Source organism: Panthera tigris, chromosome B3, assembly GCF_018350195.1.
Source record: "Panthera tigris isolate Pti1 chromosome B3, P.tigris_Pti1_mat1.1, whole genome shotgun sequence".
In the NCBI taxonomy this organism is placed as follows: Eukaryota; Metazoa; Chordata; class Mammalia; order Carnivora; family Felidae; genus Panthera; species Panthera tigris.
Genome location: NC_056665.1, coordinates 17,915,780 through 17,937,568, shown reverse-complemented (window position 1 = coordinate 17,937,568; position 21,789 = coordinate 17,915,780). Strand labels below are relative to the sequence as shown.

General features: G+C 39.1%; 1 protein-coding gene across 5 annotated transcripts in view; it reads right to left on the bottom strand.

The window, feature by feature from the left end:
- Window positions 1-867: 867 nt before the first annotated feature.
- Window positions 868-21,789, bottom strand: part of LRRC28 (leucine rich repeat containing 28) — a 179,646-nt gene continuing 158,724 nt past the window's right edge. For all 5 annotated transcript variants that reach the window (XM_042988165.1, XM_042988166.1, XM_042988164.1 and 2 more), the window contains one exon: window positions 868-1,180. In XM_042988165.1, coding sequence (XP_042844099.1) covers window positions 1,108-1,180 — 73 coding nt within the window. In that variant the 3' untranslated portion in view covers window positions 868-1,107. The remainder of the gene's footprint in view (window positions 1,181-21,789) is intronic.

The following is a 21,789-nucleotide window of genomic DNA, read 5'->3' as shown; positions in this document are numbered from 1 at the left end:
AATGAAGATAATCTAATGCACCAGGTACTTAAACAAATGTGAACAGGTTGTGCTTAGAATCACTTTGCTAAAAACCGGGAGTAGGAATTTTCCACATGTAACGAAAGTATTTCAAAGTCAATATAAATTTAATCCTAAACCCATCTAACAAGTAACCGTGGAGGACCTATTTTGATGTGTTTTATCTCCCCCTTTCTCATTAGCCAGGAAATGTTTACGTCTAGAAAGAAGAGAACATCTTTTGAAGCCTCAGTTATTCCTCAGACTCTTCTCATATTAAAAAAAAAACAAAAAACCAAAAAACTTGTTAGGAAATAAAAAATTTCAAAAATCATTTTTCTCTAAATAGTCTTTCAAAATATGAGGGTATTTCATTTATGATGTACATTTTTAGGTTTAAAAACCCTCACAAAAGTCTCTTAATGTGTTGCAAGACTTATAAACAGGGTTGTAACTTTCCAGAGGGTGTATGCTGGGACCCTGGCAGGGCCTTCACTGGAGTCTAAACTTCGCTGCCAACTCAGGCACTTCCCCCTCCACCCCCAGCCTCCCCAGTCTCCCCCACCCCCCACCCCCTCCGCCGCCCGATATTCAATATTCTGGAGGCCATTGGAGTTTGCTGGACTCCGGTAAAGACCTGGGAGAATAATCTGTGGGGAAATAATCCTCTGGGTAAAGAAAGAGAGGAGATTAAAAGTATCCTTGAAGGTATATGTGTTCAAAAGTTAATTTGGCTGTATTATCAAATCAGAGAGTTCTTCAGGGAACTGAAACTTGCTTTGAGGATTTGGGGAGGCACATCACACTACATAGTTTGCTTATGAGACATACTCACATAAAAAGAAAAACACAGAAGACAAGGGGTCCTTAATTTGGGGGAGGATCTATTCCAACTTGGGGTGGGGGAAGGGTGAAGGCATTTCAGCTCTGAGCTCAATCGGGACATTTCCAGAGAGTTCTTGCAGTCCCTCGCATTTGACAGGACAGGATGTAAGGGCCTGTTCCGCCAGGCTGGACCGTCCCGTCCCTCTGCCATACAAACAGTGTGCGATACACAGGCAACTGCAGTGTCAAGCTGGCAAAACTCCTGAGGCTCTCGAGTGTTTATCAACTCAGTAGGTCAAATGTCTGCAGACACTGGGCAGAGCAGCAGTAAGCCACAAAACTAACTGTTGTCCTCCTGGAAGGGGAAAAAAGGGAGAGAACACTGTGAGTTCCAGATGAAAGTCTCAGGATTCTTTCCATGAGAGGCAGTCTTTTTCTTGGTTAAAGTAAAGGATTAGGCACGGCCCCCCAAAAGTACACAACAGAAATGTAAATTTCCTGTTAAAACTGAGCACTGGAATCAGGTGAGGTATGCGCGTGCTCATTCTTTTACCAGTTTTCGAATGACATAATATCCCCCAACTTAGCAGCTGAGGGAAAAGCAGCTTTTTCCATGTTACGGTCTGAATTCCGCTTCTGAGGGCCAACAAAACAGTAACAGAATTTGAAACGCGTTATTAAAAATCACGTAACAGAAAACATCACCAAATTTCGCTAGAACGCTTAATATTGAAGAACTTGTAAGAATGTGATTTTAAGGACTTTATCCCACAAATATTCACACAGATTGTTTGTAGAGGTAATTTCAGAATCTGAGTAAGAGAGTTTGGGGGTCTTCTTCCCACAAAGCAGAGGAATCCCATCTCAAACTCCCATCGGCACCTTTCCACACGGACTCACGAGCCCTCTGACCCACTCTGGACCTCTCCAGCTATGAGAGGCCTGCTTTTCCCACCAGAAGTGCTATCCTCCTGTGAGGAGAGAATAATTTACTGTTGTTTCCACAGGATCCCCTGTGTTGACTGTCTTCTGGGTCTCTACCCTTTAATCCAGGCTTTGCCTTTCTCTGTAGCCCACGAAGGTCATATCTCCAGACCTTGTCACCAAAGCTGCCTGATGGCTAGTTTTTGACTAGATTAGGCCAGTGGAGGCACAGCAGGAGGATTTAGGGCAGTTGAATATTTCTTTCTTTACTTCTTTTTAAAAGCCCAGTTAATTGAGGTATATTAACAAACATATAATAAAATTTACCTGTTTTAAGTATACAGTTGAATGAGATTTGAAAACTAAACAATTAGTTAACTAACACCAAAATCAAGATATATTTATCTCCGGAAATTCCTTGTCTTCATTTGCAGCTGAGAGCCACCCCCCTCCTCAACCTGCTCCCCACCAAGTCTCTGGCAACCACGGGTCATTTTGTTTCTCTGTGGGTTTTTGATTCATTTTCCCCTGGGCTCTGACAGTCTTCCAAAAGAAGCTTTGCTACCATTTCATCTTCATTGATTAATGCCTCCAAGGCAAAGCTAGACCCACCTCTGTAGATTCTTTTGTCTTATATTTCTGGATCAATCCTGGATTCCCTTACCAACTGGCTGCCAGCTAGGTTTGGCTGATGGGAGGATAGAGCTCCCCTTCTTGTATGGCTTCGGTAACACTTCAACACTCTGCCGGGTAGCACCAACTCTGCCTCAGCTTTCACTTCCTGCTTGCAAGGAGCCTCAAAATCAGCCAGAGGGGAGAGCTCAGGGCCTTCCTGGGTCTTTCCTGAGCATGTTCACAACCCTATGCATGCATGTGGCCATACAGACTTCCAGGAATTTGTTAGTGCTTTTTAAATAAAGCCCCCACAGAAACCTTATTCCCTCGACTTCCCCTTTTCACTTTGTGGTTAGTCTATCATTGGCCCCATACTGCCTCAGGCAGCTGTGACGGTTAAGCAGTTGCCTGTAATTGGTTTGACAGCTTTTGATAAACACTCTCAGAGAAGAGGCTTTTTGCATTGGTGGGCTCTGAGATCAAATAAAGATAGCCTGGCAAGTGGGGTCTATCAGTGAACCACCAAGTAGGACAGTGACAATGCTCTGGCATTGGACCTTTGAAGAAGCTCCTTGTACCCCTTTCCAGTTGCTGCTAGAATGCTGGTTTTACCTATGATTGCAGATTCTTGATTTTCAAGGTTATAAATTACAAGATAGGGTTATGATGGGTTATTATATTGCAAAGGTCTATGTTCTTACTGAGCATCAGTTGCTTTTCTTAAGTAAATAATCATCAGATGTAAGCCTTTTGTTAATTTCCAGAGTTCTGAAAATTTTGATTGTGACCATTTTTGCCAGTTACCTTTTTGCTTTTGTGGAAAGGTTGGGTATTTGTACCCCACTCCATCTACCTCTCTGACTAGAGCTTCTATTGGGCAGCCCCTCTGTTGGCTTCGGTTCTCAGCAGCCTCTAGATCCCCTAGTCCTTCAGGCCGAAGGATAAGATGGCAAAGCTTCCTACTGTTCTAAGTTTCCAGGTGCTTTATCATCCTTCTGGGTGCTCTGAACCCTGCTTCAGCTCCTGCAAATAGGCCTTCTCCATTCACTTCTCTCCAAAATCCCAGCTAATGTGTGTGTTCTAGCCAGTTCCCTAACCGATTTAGTAAGTGTTACAAGGAGGGGTGTAAGGATATAGTCCATCCAGGTGGAATTCTGGAATTGAGTTGGTAAGTGCATGTAGGGCATTCTTGCTAGGGAAAAATGGGGTACTGCTAAAGTGCAGTATGGTTTGACATCATGAGTACTCAAAGTATCACTTAAACAGACTGCCAAGGGAGGGTAAGGCACTGGGAAGTCAATGGCTGAGGCCCTTGATTGCTATGGCATCACAGTGAATTCAGAGATTGTGGAGCAAGATGGCTTCTTCCGACTGCTAAAGAGATTATCACTCACGGGCCCTCATCTCCATTCCTACCCCCAATTAAGCTTCATGCCTTGAAGTCTCCACTGAAGGCATAGGGGGAAAATCTACATTTCTGCAGTGGTCCTAAAGGAGTTCTTATTCCATGAAACTATAGGAGGGGCACGTCTGAAGCCTGAATGTACAGGTTGCAAAGTCACATGCCAGGTACAAGTACATTTATGTGGAGTCTCTTAAGGTAAAGGTACTGGCTGGGAAGGGGTAGGACCCTGACACTTGAAATGGAAACCTCTGTAGAGACACAAAGCTAAGAACCTTGAATCTCTGATATCTCCAAACATTTCTTCACATCAGAAACAGCCTTTTTTACCTTCTAAGACAATGAGCATTTCCTTTCATAAAAAATATGGCACTCACTTCATCTGGGGTAGTTACCTAAAAAGGAAGTACCTATTCTCTTCAGGACCCACTACCAACAATGGTCACTGTCTTTAGGGCCATAAGGGGTGTCAAATCCCAGCACGATCCAGAAAATTAATTGCAAGGCCTGCTACTGGGAAAGAGAACATACATGAAGAAGTTGCAGGATCTTGCCAAAGTTTATGAGCAGGAACCTGGACAGCAAGCATGTAAATGGATTCTAAGTAAATCAGCCAGCAGGACTAAATCTAAGGTTGGGTCAGGCCAATGAGCGTGTTCACATATGCCTCAGGATTTAACGTGTTAGCCTGAGCCCCTGTAATGGGTGACAAAAGTTCTGAGTCACTACTTGATTTCGGCTCAGGTCATGGTGTCGCGGTTCATGGGTTCGAGCTCTGCATTGGCTCCACACTGACAGGGTGGAGCCTGCTTCTGATTCTCTCTCTCCATCTCTCTCTGCCCCTCCCCAGCTCATGCTCACACTCTCTCTCAAAAATAAATAAACCTTAAAAAAAAAAAAAGAAGTTCTGAGTCAGTAATGCCTATAGTCAAGGAGACAGGGTGGAAACCCACTGCACAGTCTGGAGGGAAGAGATCGTAGGTTTAGAGAAACGGGAACTCTAAAGTGGATCCCATGTGGTGCCCCTTGCTCAGCCACCTCCTGAAAACCTGTGGGAGCGCCAGAAGGCATTCCTTTCACCAAGACATTACAGTTTGTATTGATGAGGGGAATACAAACTGGAAGTAGCAAGCACACGTGATACTTAATATGACACATGTACTAGAGGTGAGACAGAAATTCTCCAGGAGGTCAGGTGTCTACTGCATTGGTAAAGTTTCAGAAGACTTACATCTGGAACCACACTATGAAGTAATAGATACTCCCTGTGGGTCCCTTTGGATTTTAGTGACAAAATATATTTGGTTGGGGACTTTTGGTTCTGCCAAAATAGAACAGTCCAGTCCTTCTAGATCCATCCTCTTACAATTAAAGCACAACAAACTGTCCATAACACAACAAACAAGCATAGGAAGACTCTAAAAGATAGACTGAAGGTAGACAGTCTATGGACCTTGGGACTTGAGGGGCAACATGGCAGCAGTGGGTTTCCTAGGTTTTCTTACTGCTTCCCATATAGCTAAATAGGATGCTCATAGAAACCCAGAACCACCAACAGGCATTGGTGTTAAAAAAAAAAATTGCCAAGAAAAGCTTGTTCCCCCTAGCCAAAGAACTGGGGCAGAGAAATCTACAGAGGAAGAAAGTAAGTGGTTGCTTCACGCTGGGTATGGGGGAGTACAGAGGTGACAGCCGAAAGGTACAAGGTTTCTTGTAGGATAAGAAAAATGTTCTAAAACTGACTGTGGTGCTAGCTGCACATATCCATGAATATAGTAAAATCCACACTGAATTGTACACTTTAAACAGGCGAATTGTATGATATGTGAATCATCTCATTTGTCTTAAAAATAACAGCATTGAAAGGAGAAATAGACAAATCCACAATTAGAGGGGATACTTCACCATCTTGCTTTCAGCAAACGACAGAGCTACTAGGCAGACAATCAGCAAAAGTACAGAAAAACCAAATAACTCAATTGACCAAAGAATCTAATTGAGGTATATAGAACATTCCACCCAAAAACAGAATACTCTCCCCTTCCACCACCAAATGTCCGTGGATAGACAGTATCCTTCACTATAAAACACACCTCAACAAATTTGAAAATAACTGTAATGTACAGAGGACACATGTAGTTTCATCTCTGGTAAGTAGCCTAGAAGTCATCACTCCTAGGCATACAAGAACAAGCTGAATAAACTGAAAACCAACAACTTTTCTTCCGGCCACCAGGGGACTGAGGGTGTAGGGTAAAGAGCAACCTCAGAGTCTGGAGAGATGGATGAATCTGGAGAGTCACACCTGGGATTTGCTCGCCTGGACAGAAGACATTAGAACTTCTGGAGGCTGAGCGCAGGCTAGCCTGAGAATCATATAATGCTGGGGCCGCAGTCTTAGGATTGTCACACATATTCTTGGGTTTTACCTACAGAAATCCTATAGGCTGTCATAGTAAAAATTAAAAAAAAATCCCCTTGTAACTCAGTCAAGAGCAGGAAAGAAGTAGTTTTCATGTGTCACACCCAGAACATCGTCCAGAAGAAAGGACTGCTTTCCAGAGGAAAAGAGTTTACCAGAACCTTATCCTAGCTTGGGAAGGGCACTGTTGCCATTCCAGCCCCCTCTAGCCTGCCCATACCACCTCAGTGGAAAAAACAAGCTATGAGACATAAGAAAAACTTGTTAAAGTCATAGCCTAGAAACACAGGCCCACTATAATACTTAGATATAATCATAAAACTTCAGAACACGTTCCTCTCTCACACCATACCACCAGAGTAACTGGTTTCCAGCATAAGAATAGGGGCCCTGGGTGGCTTAGTTGGTTGAGCATCTGACTCTTGACTTCAGCTCAGGTCATGATCCCAGGGTCGTGGGATTGAGCCCTGTGTCAGAGCTGAGCTCCATGCTCAGTGTGGAGCCTGCTTGAGATTCTTGCTCTCTCCCCCTGCCCCTCTCCCTGAATCATACTCGCTCTCTCAAATAAATTAAAAAAAAAAATTAAAAAGAACAGTGGATTACAGATAAAACAGCTGCAAGATGCTGACTCTCTTTAAGAGTACACAGGGAAGTCCAATGTCAACTTAGGAGACTAAAACAAGGAAACTATGAATTTGAATTTGAAGCCTCTGACGCCTACAACCATAGCAAATATTAGACACAGCCCAACTCCCAGCCAGATTAACACAAAATCTCACGCTAAATGCCTACTTACCTCAGTTCTTTTTTACCTAATACAATATGTCTGACAAAAAATTAGAAGACATAAGGCAAGAAAAAGCACATGTTGAAGAGACAAACAGAACGTCAGAACCAGAGCCAGATATGACAAAGATGTTGGAATTTTCAGACAGAGAATTTTAAAAAATAGAAAAGAAAATCTAAGATCTGTGGGACAATTTCTAAAGGTGCAACATATGCATAATTAGAATACCAGAAGGAGAAGGAGAGAAAGGTAAAGAAATATTTGAAGTGATAATGGTTAAGAAGTTTATAAAATTAGTAACAGATCCAGTAGTGTAAGAGCACCAAGCAGGATAAATATCAAAAACAGAACAAAACAACCCCCAAAAGACACACAGACATATCATACTCAAACTAGAAAAAAAGAATAAGAAAATTTTCAAAAGAGCCAGAGTGGGAAAACACTCTTACCTACAGAAGAACAAGCATATGAACTACAGTGGACATATTAGAAAGCATGCAAGCAAGAAAAGAGCGGAGGAAAATATTTAGTGTGCTCAAAGAAAAAAAAAAAAATCACTGACTTAGAATTCTATACCCAGTAAAATTATTCTTCAAAAGTAAAGGAGAATAAAGATTTTTTCAGACAAACTGATAACTGAGGAAAATTCATTGCCAGGAGGAATACAACAGAACTCAGATCTAAATAAAAACAGGAAGGCTGCTGGAGAAGGCATGAATAAAGGTAAAGTAAAATAGTTTTCTAATTTTCAATTGAACTAAAGTATAACTTGCTTAAAGTAATGAGGGTAGCAATGTAGTGTGTGACTACAACAGATGGATGTTGACATGAAGGGCAGCAATTCTGTAAGGGATGACAGGGAGGAATGTGGGATATTCAGTCACAAGACACCTTTATTACACATTGAGTAATATAGAGTCATTTGAAGATGGACTTAAATTAGTGAAAAAAATACATATTGTAAACTCTAAGGAAACCATTACACATTTTGAAAAAGGACTATAATGGGTATGCTAATAGAGGAGATAAAATAGAATCATGTAAAATGCTCAGTTAAAACCAGAGCAGGCAGAAAAAGAGGGAGGAAAAGAAATAAGAATGTAAAAAATAGAAAATAATTATAGACACAGTAGATATTAATCTAACTAAATCAATAGTCACTTTAAATTTAAATCACCTAAATATACCAATTAAAAGAGACTCTATAAGCAGATGAAAAAACTAGGCCCAAATATATAACGTGTACAAAAAACCCACTTTAAACATACAGAGGCAGACAGGTTAAGGGTAAAGGGATGGGAAAAGATAGAACATGTTAATACCTATATCAATTTCAGATGACGTGGACTTCAATTCAGGACAAAGAAAAGTGTCAGACATAAGGAGGGGCATGACATCATGATACAGGTGTTAATTCTCCAAAAAGACATAACAATGTAAAATGTGTATGAACCTAATAACAGAGCGTCAAAACATGTAAGGCACAAAATGATAGAAGTGTAAGAAACAGACAAATCCACTATTAGAGCTCTTTAAGTAGTTGATAGATCCAGAAAACAGAACATCAGAGAGAATACAGTTGTTAGTTATCATTAATCAACTGGACCTAATTGACACTTACAGATACTCCATCCAACAACAGAAAAATACACATTCATACACACTCATCTCAAGCTCATGTGTAATATTATTCAAGACAAACCACATTCTAGGACATAAAACTGCACCATAAAAAAATTTAAAGGAAGAGAAATCAAACAAACTTTGGTCTCAGACCACAACTGGAAATTAAACTAGAAATCAGTAACAGAAAGACAGATGGAAAATCCCCAAATATTTGAAATTTTAAAAATTAAATTCTAAATAATACATGGGTGGAAGAACAGGTCTCTAAAGAAATTAAAATATTTTGTAGTGGGGGAGCATGGGTGGCTCAGTAGGTTAAACGTGTGACTTGATTTTGGCTCAGGTTATGGCTTGTGGGTTTGAGACCCATGTCAGAATTCTCTCTCCCTCTCTCTGCCCCTCCTCTGGTTGCTCACGTGCGCTCTCTCTCAAAATAAATAAACCTAAAAAAATATTTTGAACTGAGTGAAAATGAAATACAACTTATCAAAAAATTGTGGGAAGCAGCAGAAGCAGTATTAAAGGGAAGTTCACAGCACACTAAACACATGTATTAGAAAAGAAGAAAGCTCTAAAATCAATAACCTGAGCTTCCATCAGGAAGTCATAGAATGAAGAACAATTTATTGAGGAAGATATAAAGAAATGGAAAAACATTCTGTGCTCATGGATTGGAAGAATAAATATTGTTAAAATGTCAATACTACCCAAAGCTATCTACACATTCAATGCAACCCCAATCAAAATTGCACCAGCATTCTTCTCAAAGCTAGAACAAGCAATCCTAAAATTTGTATGGAACCACAAAAGACCCTGAATAGCCAAAGTAATATTGAAGAAGAAGAAGACCAAAGCGGGAGGCATCACAATCCCAGACTTTAGCCTCTACTACAAAGCTGCAGTCATCAAGACAGCATGGTATTGGCACAAAAACAGACACATAGACCAATGGAATAGAATAGAGGCTCCAGAATTGGACCCACAAAAGTATGACCAACTAATTAATCTTTGACAAAGCAGGAAAGAGTATCCAATGGAAAAAAGACAGTCTTTTTAACAAATGGTTCAGGGAGAACTGGACAGCAACATGCAGAAGAATGAAACTAGACCTCTTTCTTACACCATTCATAAAAATAAACTCAAAATGGAAAAAGGACCTGAATGCGAGACAGGAAACCATCAAAACCCTAGAGGAGAAAGAAGGAAAAAACCTCTCTGACCTCAGCCGCAGCAATTTCTTACTTGACACATCTCCAAAGGCAAGGGAATTAAAAGCAAAAATGAACTATTGGGACCTCATGAAGATAAAAAGCTTCTGCACTGCAAAGGAAACAATCAACAAAACTAAAAGGCAACCGACGGAATGGGAAAAGATATTTGCAAATGATATATCGGACAAAGGGCTAGTATCCAAATTCTATAAAGAACTCGCCAAACTCCACACCCAAAAAACAAATAATCCAGTGAAGAAATGGGCAGAAAACATGAATAGACACTTGTCTAAAGAAGACATCCAGATGGCCAACAGGCACATGAAAAGATGCTCAACGTCACTCCTCATCAGGGAAATACAAATCAAAACCACATTGAGATATCACCTCACGCCAGTCAGAGTGGCTAAAATGAACAAATCAGGAGACTATAGATGCTGGTGAGGATGTGGAGAAACGGGAACCCTCTTGCACTGTTGGTGGGAATGCAAACTGGTGCAGCCGCTCTGGAAAACAGTGTGGAGGTTCCTCAAAAAATTAAAAATAGATCTACCCTATGACCCAGTAATAGCACTGCTAGGAATTTCCCCAAGGGATACAGGAGTGCTGATGCGTAGGGGCACTTGTACCCCAATGTTTACAGCAGCACTTTCAACAATAGCCAAATTATGGAAAGAGCCTAAATGTCCATCAACTGATGAATGAAGAAATTGTGGTTTATGTACACAATTGAATATTACGTGGCAATGAGAAACAATGAAATGTGGCCTTTTGTAGCAACGTGGATGGAACTGGAGAGTGTTATGCTAAGTGAAATAAGTCATACAGAGAAAGACAGATACCATATGTTTTCACTCGTATGTGGATCCTGAGAAACTTAACAGCAAACCATGGGGGAGGGGAAGGGGAAAAAAAAAAGGTTAGAGAGGGAGGGAGCCAAACCATAAGAGACTCTTAAAAACTGAGAATAAACTGAGGGTTGATGGGGGGTGGGAGGGAGAGGAGGGTGGGTGATGGGTATTGAGGAGGGCACCTGTTGGGATGAGCACTGGGTGTTGTATAGAAACCAATTTGACAATAAATTTCATATTAAAAAAATAAAATAAAAATCCTAAAAAAAGAACAATTTATGAAGAACAATCTAAAGTAAGTAAAAATCACAGAGCATGTTCTCTATCCAAATGGAATCAAATTAGAAATCCATAACGGAAAGACAACAGGAAGATTTCCAAATGTGGATATAAAAGAACACAGTTCTTTGACCTTCCTTGACCTATGGGTCAAATGACTACTTTCCCATGGATTAAAGAGGCAATCTCAAATAGAAACTTACATGAACTGAATGAAAATGAAAAGACAACATATCAAAAATTTTGAGGCATGGGAAAGCAGTGCTGAGAGAGAAATGTATGGTACGTAATGCTTATGTTAAAAAGGAAAGTTCTCAAATCAATGATCTGAGATCCCATCCCCCAAAGGCAAAGTAAACCCAAAGCAAGCAGAATGAAGGAATAATAAATCAGTGAAATCAACAATTTCACTAGGATTAAGAAGGTCAATAAAATTGATACATCTATAGCAAGACTAACAAAGATAAACAGACAGAAGGCTCTCTTAATATAAGAAATGAAACAGGTGTTATCAGTACAAATCCTGAAACCATTAAAAAGATGAGAATATTATGAACCATTTCATAGTCATAAATTTGTAAGCTGAGAGTAGATGGATTCCTTGAAAACTACAAACTACCAACACTCAACCAAGATGAAATAGCCAACCTGAAAAGTACTGTAATTATTAAAAATTGACTTCGTAATTAAAAAAAGAAAAGAAATCTCCAGGTCCAGACAATTTCACTGGAGAATTCTATCAAACATTTAAAGAAGAGCTAAGAGGAATTTTTACAGTCTCCTGCAGAAAAAACCGAAAAGGAAGAACACTTCCCAACTCATTTTATAAGGCCAGTAATTACTCTGACTCTAAAGCCAGAGAGTTTAAAACCAGAAAACGATAGACCATCTCTCTCATGAATACAGATAGAAAAATCTTCAACAAAGTATTAAACTAATACAGAAAAGTATAAAAAGAGCTATACACCATTGTCAGGTGGGGGTTATTCTGGGTATGTAAGGTTGGTTTAATATTTGAAAATCAATTTCATTGATCATGTCAGCAGGTGAATGAAAAAAAAATTGTATGATATCAATGGACTCAGAAAAAAGCATTTGAAAAATCTCCACTAATGATAAAAAGCCTCAGCAAACAGGAATAGAGGGGATCTTTCTCAATCTGATAATTAGAATCTACAAAAACCTACTGCTAACTTCATACTCTATAAGGGATGTGTACTTTCAACACCTTAATCAACACAGTACTTGAAGTTTTAACCACTGCAGTAAGGCAAGAAAAAGAAATAAAAGGCATAGAGAATGGAAGGTGGAGAAATAAAACTATTTCTACTTTCAGATGACATGATTGTCTACATAGAAAACACCAAAGCATCTACAAAATGTACTCCTAGACCTTTAAGCAAGTTCAGCAATGCTGCAGGCACATAAGACTGAAATACAAAAATGAATCACATTTCCACATACTAACAATGAACACATGGAAAGTGGAATTTAAAAGTATAATATCATTTATAGTCACATAAAGAAAGTGGGACACTTGGGTATAAATTTAACAAAACATTTAAGGACTTCTATGCTTCAAGTTATTAAATATTGATGAAAGAAATAAAAGACTACTTAAAAAAATGGAAAGACACAGTATTCACACACCGGAAGACTCAACATCGCAAAGATGTTAATTCTCTCCAAGGTTGATCTATAGATTGAATGCAATTCTTTTCGAAATCCAGCACAAGGGTTGTTTTTTTTTTTTTTTTTTTTTGAGACAAAGATAAGCTTCTTCTAAAATTTATATGGAAATGCAGAGGCCCTAGAAGAATTAACAGAATTCTGAAAAAGAATAAGTAGAAGTATCACTTCTACTTATAAAGAAGTATCACTTTATCTGATATTAAGGGCTAATATATAACTACAGAATCAACACAGTTTGGCATTGACTGAGAGACAGACACAGATCAATGGAAAAGAGAACATCCTTATGACCCTGGGGTAGGTAAAGATTTCTTAGGACATAAAAAGCACTAACTATAAAATTAAAATGGATAAATTTGACTCCATCAAAATCAAAACCTTCTACTTTGCAAATTACACTCATATGAAAATGAAAGGCAAGCATCACTTTCGAGATTTTCTTAATTCAGGAAACTATATAAATTTTAAGTCATTGGATACTTTGTATTACCTTAACTAAAAAAAATTAAAGTTGGTTAGAATCCTACTTCAGATAATTTGCTTCACACACACCAGCATGTATACATGTGTATAAATCACAATTGAAATGAAACTCAGACACAAAATGATCTTAAGTATGATAAGTGGATTTTTGAGGATCAGCTAACTAAACTTAACTCTCCTGGCTTTAAAAAAAAATTATTATGCTACATGAAAATCATTCATAGAAACAGTACATTTCATGCCGCTGGATTTTTAAAAATAAAGGCTCTAAGCAAAAAAATCCAACTCCATAAAAATGTGTTTTGTTGTTGTTTTGTTGTTGTTTTTTACTTACTGAAGCATAATGCCCACTGATCATTATTAACTCCTTATGATGCTCAAGGGTGGGGTGGGTAACCAACCTGGAGGTGCCATAGTTGTGCTACAAAAAATCCAACTGTGTGGACTTATGACTTGTGGGAGATTCTAACAACATATTGTATCTGCTTGCTGCATTAATGATCTAAATTGTTACAAATACACCAAATCTACTGCCTTACGAATGGATTTGTGCTGGTTTGATCCTTTAAAATTCCTAAGCTGTGGCACCAGGGATGTGACAGTTTTAAGGGACAAATTCTGAGCTAAGCAATAAACTCTATAGTTAGGAAAAGGAGGTTAGTACATTCTACAAAGAACATCAGACATGACATTTGTTGCTTTAGAATCTCTTATTTATAGGCAAGACAGGAGAAAGAGCATTTCAGCTTAGTTTTAAAATACAGAAATACACTATTCTTAAAAAAAAAATCACAATGTGGTTGGCACATTCTGGAGTCCCCAAAAAAACATAAGAAATATGGTATCTTCTTTGCAAACGTGTTTCCTGACTAGAAACAAAAAGCAAAAAGCATATCCTTGACTCATACAGAAATTCAAGCCAGAAGAAAAACAATATTTATTAGACGGAGTTGATCAGATGACATCCCAAACCCATACACAAATTAAGGGAGAATTATCTCATAACATATTGTATCTGCTTGTTCCACTTATGTTAATGGTGACGGTTTCTCATGGGAAGATCCTACGTGCAGACCTAGAGGCTTAAATATGACATACTGGTTTCTCTATTTGATCAGTCCATCCCCTAGGACGTCAGGGGTGAAATGTATGTATGGGAAAAGAAGTTATCAGGTGGTGTGGTCAGGGCTGAATCCCCGGTACCTAATACAGAGTTTGGCACATCGCAGAGGTCAACGCACAATAACTGAGTGATACGAGTAGGAAAAAACAGTGAAGAACAATTTACTTAATTTGTTGAAGAGTATTTTACCTGCGCAAAGAGGGTGCCGGTCAATGAATAGGCTTTGGCTAAAAGAAAAAAAAAAAAATCCCAAATACAAGTAAGCAAATAATGTCAGTATTACTGATGTTAACTGGTTTCATAGAAGAAAGTAATAGCCATAAAAAGCAAGGATAAGGTAATGAGAAACATTTCGTAAGTGATTTAACCATATAAGAATTAGGAGAGATTATTTAGAGATAAACTACAGTGAGTGAAATTACAGTGAGTGGAGAAGAGAGTATTAAGTTGTCCTGAAAGATGAGAGAAGCCATAAGACAATGAGTTCCGCACGCCTCTCACAGGCCTCTATCCCGAGGCACATCCGTCACCAGGACATCTGGCCTCTCATGTAATCGCTCTGGCCTAAAAGACCAAGGAGAATTCCTGAAGAAAACCAAACTCTACATCAGAGCTTGAAAGCAGCTGACTGAAGCCAGGGTGTCATTACCTCCCACAGTGCTCTGCTTGCGGGGAATGCTCACTGCATATCTGCTAACTGGACACATTAATTAATGAGTGGATGAGTTACTCTGAGCTATTTGGAACTAACTCCAATAGCATTTTTAACAAGAAGAGAAAAAAAATTCCTAAAACTCACCTGGAGCCAACAAAACATCCCACAGAGCCAAGCAAATCTTGAGAAAGAACAAAGCTCGAGGCGTCCCATTATCTTGACTGCAAAATGTTTTACAAAGCTACAGTAATCAGAACAGTATGGTATTGTCATAAAGACAGGTACACAGACAAATGGAACAGAACACAGGGCCTAGAAACAGACCCACACAAAACTGTTAACTGATCTTCCACAAGGAAGCCAAGAATATACAATGGGAAAAAGAGTCTCTTCAAAAAATGGTGCTGGGATATTGGATATCCACATGCAAAAGGAATGAAACTGAGAGTAGAAAGCTTATCTTACACCATACATAAAAAGATCAACTCAAAATAGATTAAAGACTTATATGTAAGACCTGAGACTATAAAACTAGAAGAAAACATTGGGAGAAAGCTTCTTAATTAACATTGGTCTTGACAATGAATTCTTTTTTTTTTTTTTTTTTTTGAAAGTTCATTCATTTATTTTTGAGAGACACAGAGACAGCATGAATGGGGAAGGGGCAGAGTGGGAGGGAGAGAGAAAATCCCAAGCAGGCTCTGTGCTGTCGGCACAGAGCCCAATGTGAGGCTCAAACTCACAAAATCATGAGATCATGACCTGAGCTGAAACCAAGAGTTGGCTAAACTGACTGAGCCACCCAGGCACCCCTACAATGAATTCTTGAACATGACACGAGTAGCACAGCAACAAAAGCAAAAACAGGTGAGTGGGACTACTTCAAACTAAAAAGCTTCCGCAAAGCAGAAGGAAACAAAAGGAAAAAGCAACTTATAAAATGGGGAAAAAATATTTGAGAATCCCACTACTTGATGATGGGTTAATATCCAAAATATATAAGGAATTCCTATAACTCAATAGCAATAAACAAATAATCTGATTTAGAAATGGGCAAAGGACTTACACAGACATCTCTCCAAAGACATACAAGTGGCCAACAGGCCCATGAAAAGGTTCTCAACATTATTAATCATCAAGGAAATACACATCAAACCACAGTGAGGCATCACCTCATACCTATTAGGATCGCTATGGTAAAAACAACAAATGAAACAACCAAACAAAAAATAATGTGTTGGCAAAGATACAGAGAAATGGGAATCCTTGTATACTTTTGGTGGGAAGGTAAAATGCTGCAGCTGTTATGGAAAATAGTACGGCAGCTCCTCAAAAAAATTAAAATATAACTGTCATATGATCCAGAAATCCCACTCTGAGTATGTAACCAAAAGAAATCAGAGTCTCAAGGAAATACCTGCACTCCATGTTCATGATGGCATTATTCACAATATCCTAGATCTGAAAACAACCTTAATGTCTGCTGATGGGTGAGCAGATAAAGACAACCTGGTAGAAATATGGGATGAATTTTTTTTAAGTAATTTATTTTTAATATTTTATTTATTTATTTTGAGAGAGAACATTCGCAAGCGGGGAAGGGCAGAGAGAGAGAGGGAGAGAGAGAGAGAATCACAAGCAGGTTCTGCGCTGTCAGCGCAGAGCCCGACGTGGGGCTCGATCCCATGAACCATGAGATCAAGAGTCAGATGCTCAACTGACTGTGCCACCCAGGCGTCCCATAAGGATGGAATATCACTTAGACTAAAAAAAAGAAGGATGTCCTGGCATATGCAATGACACAAACAAACCTGGAAGACATTATGCTAAGTGAAATAAGCCAGCCCCAGGAGGACAGGATTTCACTTACACGAGGTATCTAAAAAAGTAAACTCATAGAAGCAGAGAGTAGAATGGTGGTTGCCAGAAGCTGGAGAAGGGGAGGAAGAAACGGGAATTGTTGTCAGCTTCAGTTATGCAAACTGAACAAATTCTAGAGTGCTGCTGCTGAATGTGCTGCCTGTAGTTAATATTATTGTACTATGCACTTGAAAATTTGTTAAGAAGGTAGATCTCATGTTTAAATGTTAATACAATTTTTTAAAAAAGGATATAAAGAGCACCAATAATCTGATTCAATGGATCCTTGGTTGAGAAGTCAATTTAGAGAGGGGTGCCCGGGTGACTCAGTCAGTTAAGCATCTGACTCTTGATTTTGGCTCAGGTCATGATGTCACAGTTTGTGGGATCGAACCCTGCCTCAGGCTCTGTGCTGACAATGCAGAACCTTCTTGGGATCCTCTCTTTCTTCCTTTCTCTCTGTCTCTCCCCTGCTTGTGTGAACATGTTCTCTCTGTCCCTCTCTCACAAAAATAAATAAATAAACTTTAAAAAAAAGTCAATTTAGAGAGATTCTACTTTAACCTATTACCAATGGTCATTTCTGGTTGAAGTTCTTCTGTTTGAGATAGTCTCCTTTTGCAGAATTGTAAAAAAATTTTTTAACGTTTATTTATTTTTGAAACAGAGAGAGACAGAACATGAACGGGGGAGGGTCAGAGAGAGAGGGGGGGACACAGAATTCGAAACAGGCTCCAGGCTCGAGCTGTCAGCACAGAGCCCGACGCAGGGCTCACGGACCGCGAGATCATGACCTGAGCCGAAGTTGGACGCTTAACCGACTGAGCCACCCAAGTGCCCCCAGAATTGTGTTTTCTAATTTTGCTTCTATGATCATGTGTGAATTGAATAGACATACTTTGTCCCCCATCAAAATAAAAATAAATAACTGGTCTAACAATTTTTTTTTAATTTCTTTTATGTTTTTATTTTTGAGAGAGGACACACACACAGTGAGAGTGGGGAGGGGCAGTGAAAGAGGGAGACACAGAATTCAGAGAAGGCTCCAGGCTCCAGGCTCCAAGCTGTCAGCACAGAGCCCAATGCGGGGCTCAAACTCACAGACTGTAAGATCATGACCTGAGTTGAAGTCGGATGCCCAACCAACTGAGCCACCCAGGCGCCCCTGGTCTACTAATGTTTTAATAATTAAACATATTTTTATATGGTTTTTATATGGAGGAGTCCTGCCCCGGGAAGAATTATACCCAAGTTTTATCCTTACCTGATTTAGATATTTAAAAGGAGATTTTGAACTGGGGCATCTGAACAATCAAGTAAGTGTCCAACTTCGGCTCAGGTCATGATCTCATGGTTTGTAGAATCGAGCCACTGACAGCTTAGAGCCTGCTTGGAATTCTCTATCTCCCTCTCTCTGCCCTTCCCCCACTTCTCTCTCTCTCTCTCTCTCTCTCTCAAAAATAAATAAAACATTTAAAAAAAAAGATGAGATTTTTTTTAACTTACAAGTTGATGTTGGAATGGGTTAGGATTTGGGGGGTGTTGGGATAGGGTGAATTTATTTTGCATGTGAGAAGAACATGAATTTTTGGAACGGACTGTTATGGGTTGAAGTATGTCCTCCCAAATTCATGTGATGAAGCCCTGACCTCTAATGTGATGGGTATTTGCAGTTAGGCCCTTCTGGAGATAGTAGGTTTAGATGAGGTCATGAGGATGGGGCACTCATAATGGGATTAGCACCCTTATAAAAAGAAGAGACACCAGTGAGCCTGTGTGCATGTGCTCACAAGCTCTCTGCCACGTGAGGCAGCAAAAAAGTGGCCATCTGCAAACCAAGAAAAAAACTCTCCCCTACAACCTGACCATGTGCACCCTGATTTCAGACTTCCAGCCTAAGAACTGTGAGGAAATAAATTTCTGTTGTTCAAGGCAGTGAGTTATGGTATTTTGTTATGGCGGCCTGAGCAGAGTAATGCAGTGACATTATTTGGAAACAGGATCACTTCAGGTATAATTAGTTAAGGGAGGATTAAAGCCCACCAGAGTGGGCCCTAATGCAATATCACTGGGGTCCTTACAAAAAGGGGAAGTTTAGACACAGAGCGAGACAGACATAGAGAGAAGATGATGTAAAGACACAGGGAGAAGACAGCCATCTATCTCCAAGCCAAGGAGAGACGCCTGGAACAGACCCTTCCCTCACAGCCGTCACAAGGAACGACTCCGCCAACATGCCGATTTCAGACTTCCAGCCTCCAGAGCTGTGAGACAATGGATATCCTATTATTTAAGTCACCCGGTTTTGTGGCATTTTAAATGTTGTGGCATTCCTAGCAAATTAATATATAGCCCTGAAAAACCTTGGGTGACTTGATTTCCTATTGGAAAATACAGAACTTGTATAAATCACGCATGCATGGGGAAAAGCCAGACACGTTGTTGTAATAATAAATAACCCTCTATGCTGATGTTCTCCATTTTAATAAGTGAACAGTAAGTTTTAGGAAAGAAAATGTGCTATAAGGATTCAAAATCATGAATATGCTAGCCATTCTTCTGTTTTATTGATATTTGAAGGTTTGGGAATCTATTGTTTATTAAAAATACTATAATTTCTTTTTGCTTCACTCTGTATTAAATTTAGGTTGAAACTAACACTTGTATGGGACTTGGTATTTTAGAAGAATATCCAATATGTTCTTTTAAAATGATGCCAGATGTCCACAATGATTTAGGTATTGGCTGATACAATGTATTATTTACAACAAGCAAAACCAACTGAACTGAATATATTATAAAACTTAAAAATAATATTATCAAGACCTTGTAGAGTTAGTTTATGATATTAAAAATATTGATTTTATTTTCAGCAGTAAGCTACTGAGATTCAAGTAGTTGGTTTTCAGTTACAAAAGAAAGTACTTTAAAGACTATGATAGAAACTGAAGTCAATGCTTTTAATACAATCTCCATAGCAACATGGGAAGGAGCAAAGTCTGGTGGACCGAATGAAAGCCACAAACTCTCAATTTCAACCCTAGCATTAACTCACCACAGAAAGCCATGTTTATGTCTTGGCATTTCATCTTTGCTATAAACACAGGCACTTCTGGCTTTGCTCAACAAACGGGCACTGCTTAAGTCCTATGTACTGGATATATTCATTTTATGAAACTAATACTATTATATTTTATGTCCCGAAACAATATAAGATTATTCACACTGACATTCTAGGTTGTAGCAGACAAATAAGTAACAGTCAATAAAACATTCAAATGCTGAATAAATTCCCCAAATCTCCTATAAAGATAACACACACAAAAAATGTCTCCTTTTGAAGGATCTAATTTACTTTCACAAATTAATTGCCATGATAAAAAGAAAGTTTATCTTTTTGAAAAAGGTATTCAGAATTTTATCAGCTACTGACAGGGTATCCTGACCATACAGAATTGTTTTCATTTTCATATTTTCAATAAGAAAATGTCTTCTATAAAAAAAAAACAACAAAACACTGTACTATGCATAAGGATTTTATGATAGTTTAATGAATTCGTTAAGATTATCCTATGATGATATCTTACTAACATGAAAAGCATTTGCTAGAAACACACACATACGAGAAATTTTTACAAGTCTCTGCGCTAAAAAAAAATAGATTAAAATAGTTACCATTTACTTAGTATTTATTACATGCCTGGGCTCTTTCCATGAATGATCTCATTTATCCTCACAATGACCTTATTAAATAGATATTAATATTATGCTCATCTTATTAATGAAAAGTTGAAGCTTAGAGATTTTACGTCCTCTGCTCAAGGTCTCTGGGCAGAGGAGCTGGAGTCAGGGCCTGGGCACCTGCCCCTATGCAACTATGGCTCTCCTCCACTGTGTCTATTTCATTTGTTAATTTTATTCGTGTAGGAAGTAACACACCCAGACTCTGACTCAGTCCTTTTAACTCCAATCTAAACGGAATCCCACTAAATTTGGTGATGTGATCACTTCGGATTTTAAGTAGCAAACTTAGAAAGGTTTGGAGGAAGGCTTCTTGTGGGCAGGCACAACGAAGCAAAAAACGTTAAAAATACAGAAAGTGGAAACAGCAACCAGAAGTATAACAAAACAGGGTTATTCGGGGTAAGAGAAAGAGAAGTGCAGTTGTGCGAGGGAGTGGGTACACCGCTGGTAAGGTAACTACCACTTGTTGAAGAGCCTTTACCTTCATCATCTGCTCATCCTCATGATAGCCCCACCCAGCACGATGTTCTCTCCCCAGTCTGAGGCTCAGAGAGTTTCAGCACCCCGCCCAGGCTCGCTCTCTTTCTACAGAAATGCTTACAAAGTAAATGCTTCTTGGCACTCAATAGGGGGTAACAAGTTCTCTGAAAAACTTACTAACCCAAAATACCACTGGATGGATAAATGAGGCGTTCTAGTACTTTCTCTTTTTTTTTAACTTTGAAAAAAGTGAATTTAGAAAATCCTAAATTTAGAATATCTATATGCTAAGGTTGTGTTAATGGGGGATTTTTCATTTGATGTCCTAATTTTAATTGTCTGGTTTTCTTTTTTTAAACCACCAGTTTAGGGGTTTTTGCTTGGTGAACATTCTTAGCAAATTCAAGGCACTGCGCCAATAAATAGAGAGTGGCAAGAGAATGGCATTTGGAAGTGTTAGAAATTCAAAACAGAAACACATACACACACACACACACGCACACACACAATGTTCAGCCATGTACTTTCAGTTAGCAACGCCAATTAAATAGAAGGGCTGGGCTGGTCCCATTATATAACAAATATTTTGTTCTGACATTCCTTATTGCCTAAAGACTATTGTGAATAGCGGAATAGCAGGAAAACGCTCCTGGCAAAGAATGAGCTACTCTAAAGAACATATGCAACAAAACTCTTCTGTACACGGCCAAAAAAGTAATAGAGGGAAGTCCAGTTTTCTTGTGATGCTGAGAATGTGCTTTTGTTTCCTTCAGCTGTATCTCAGGAAGCACTCTGGGCACCTTGAGAGCT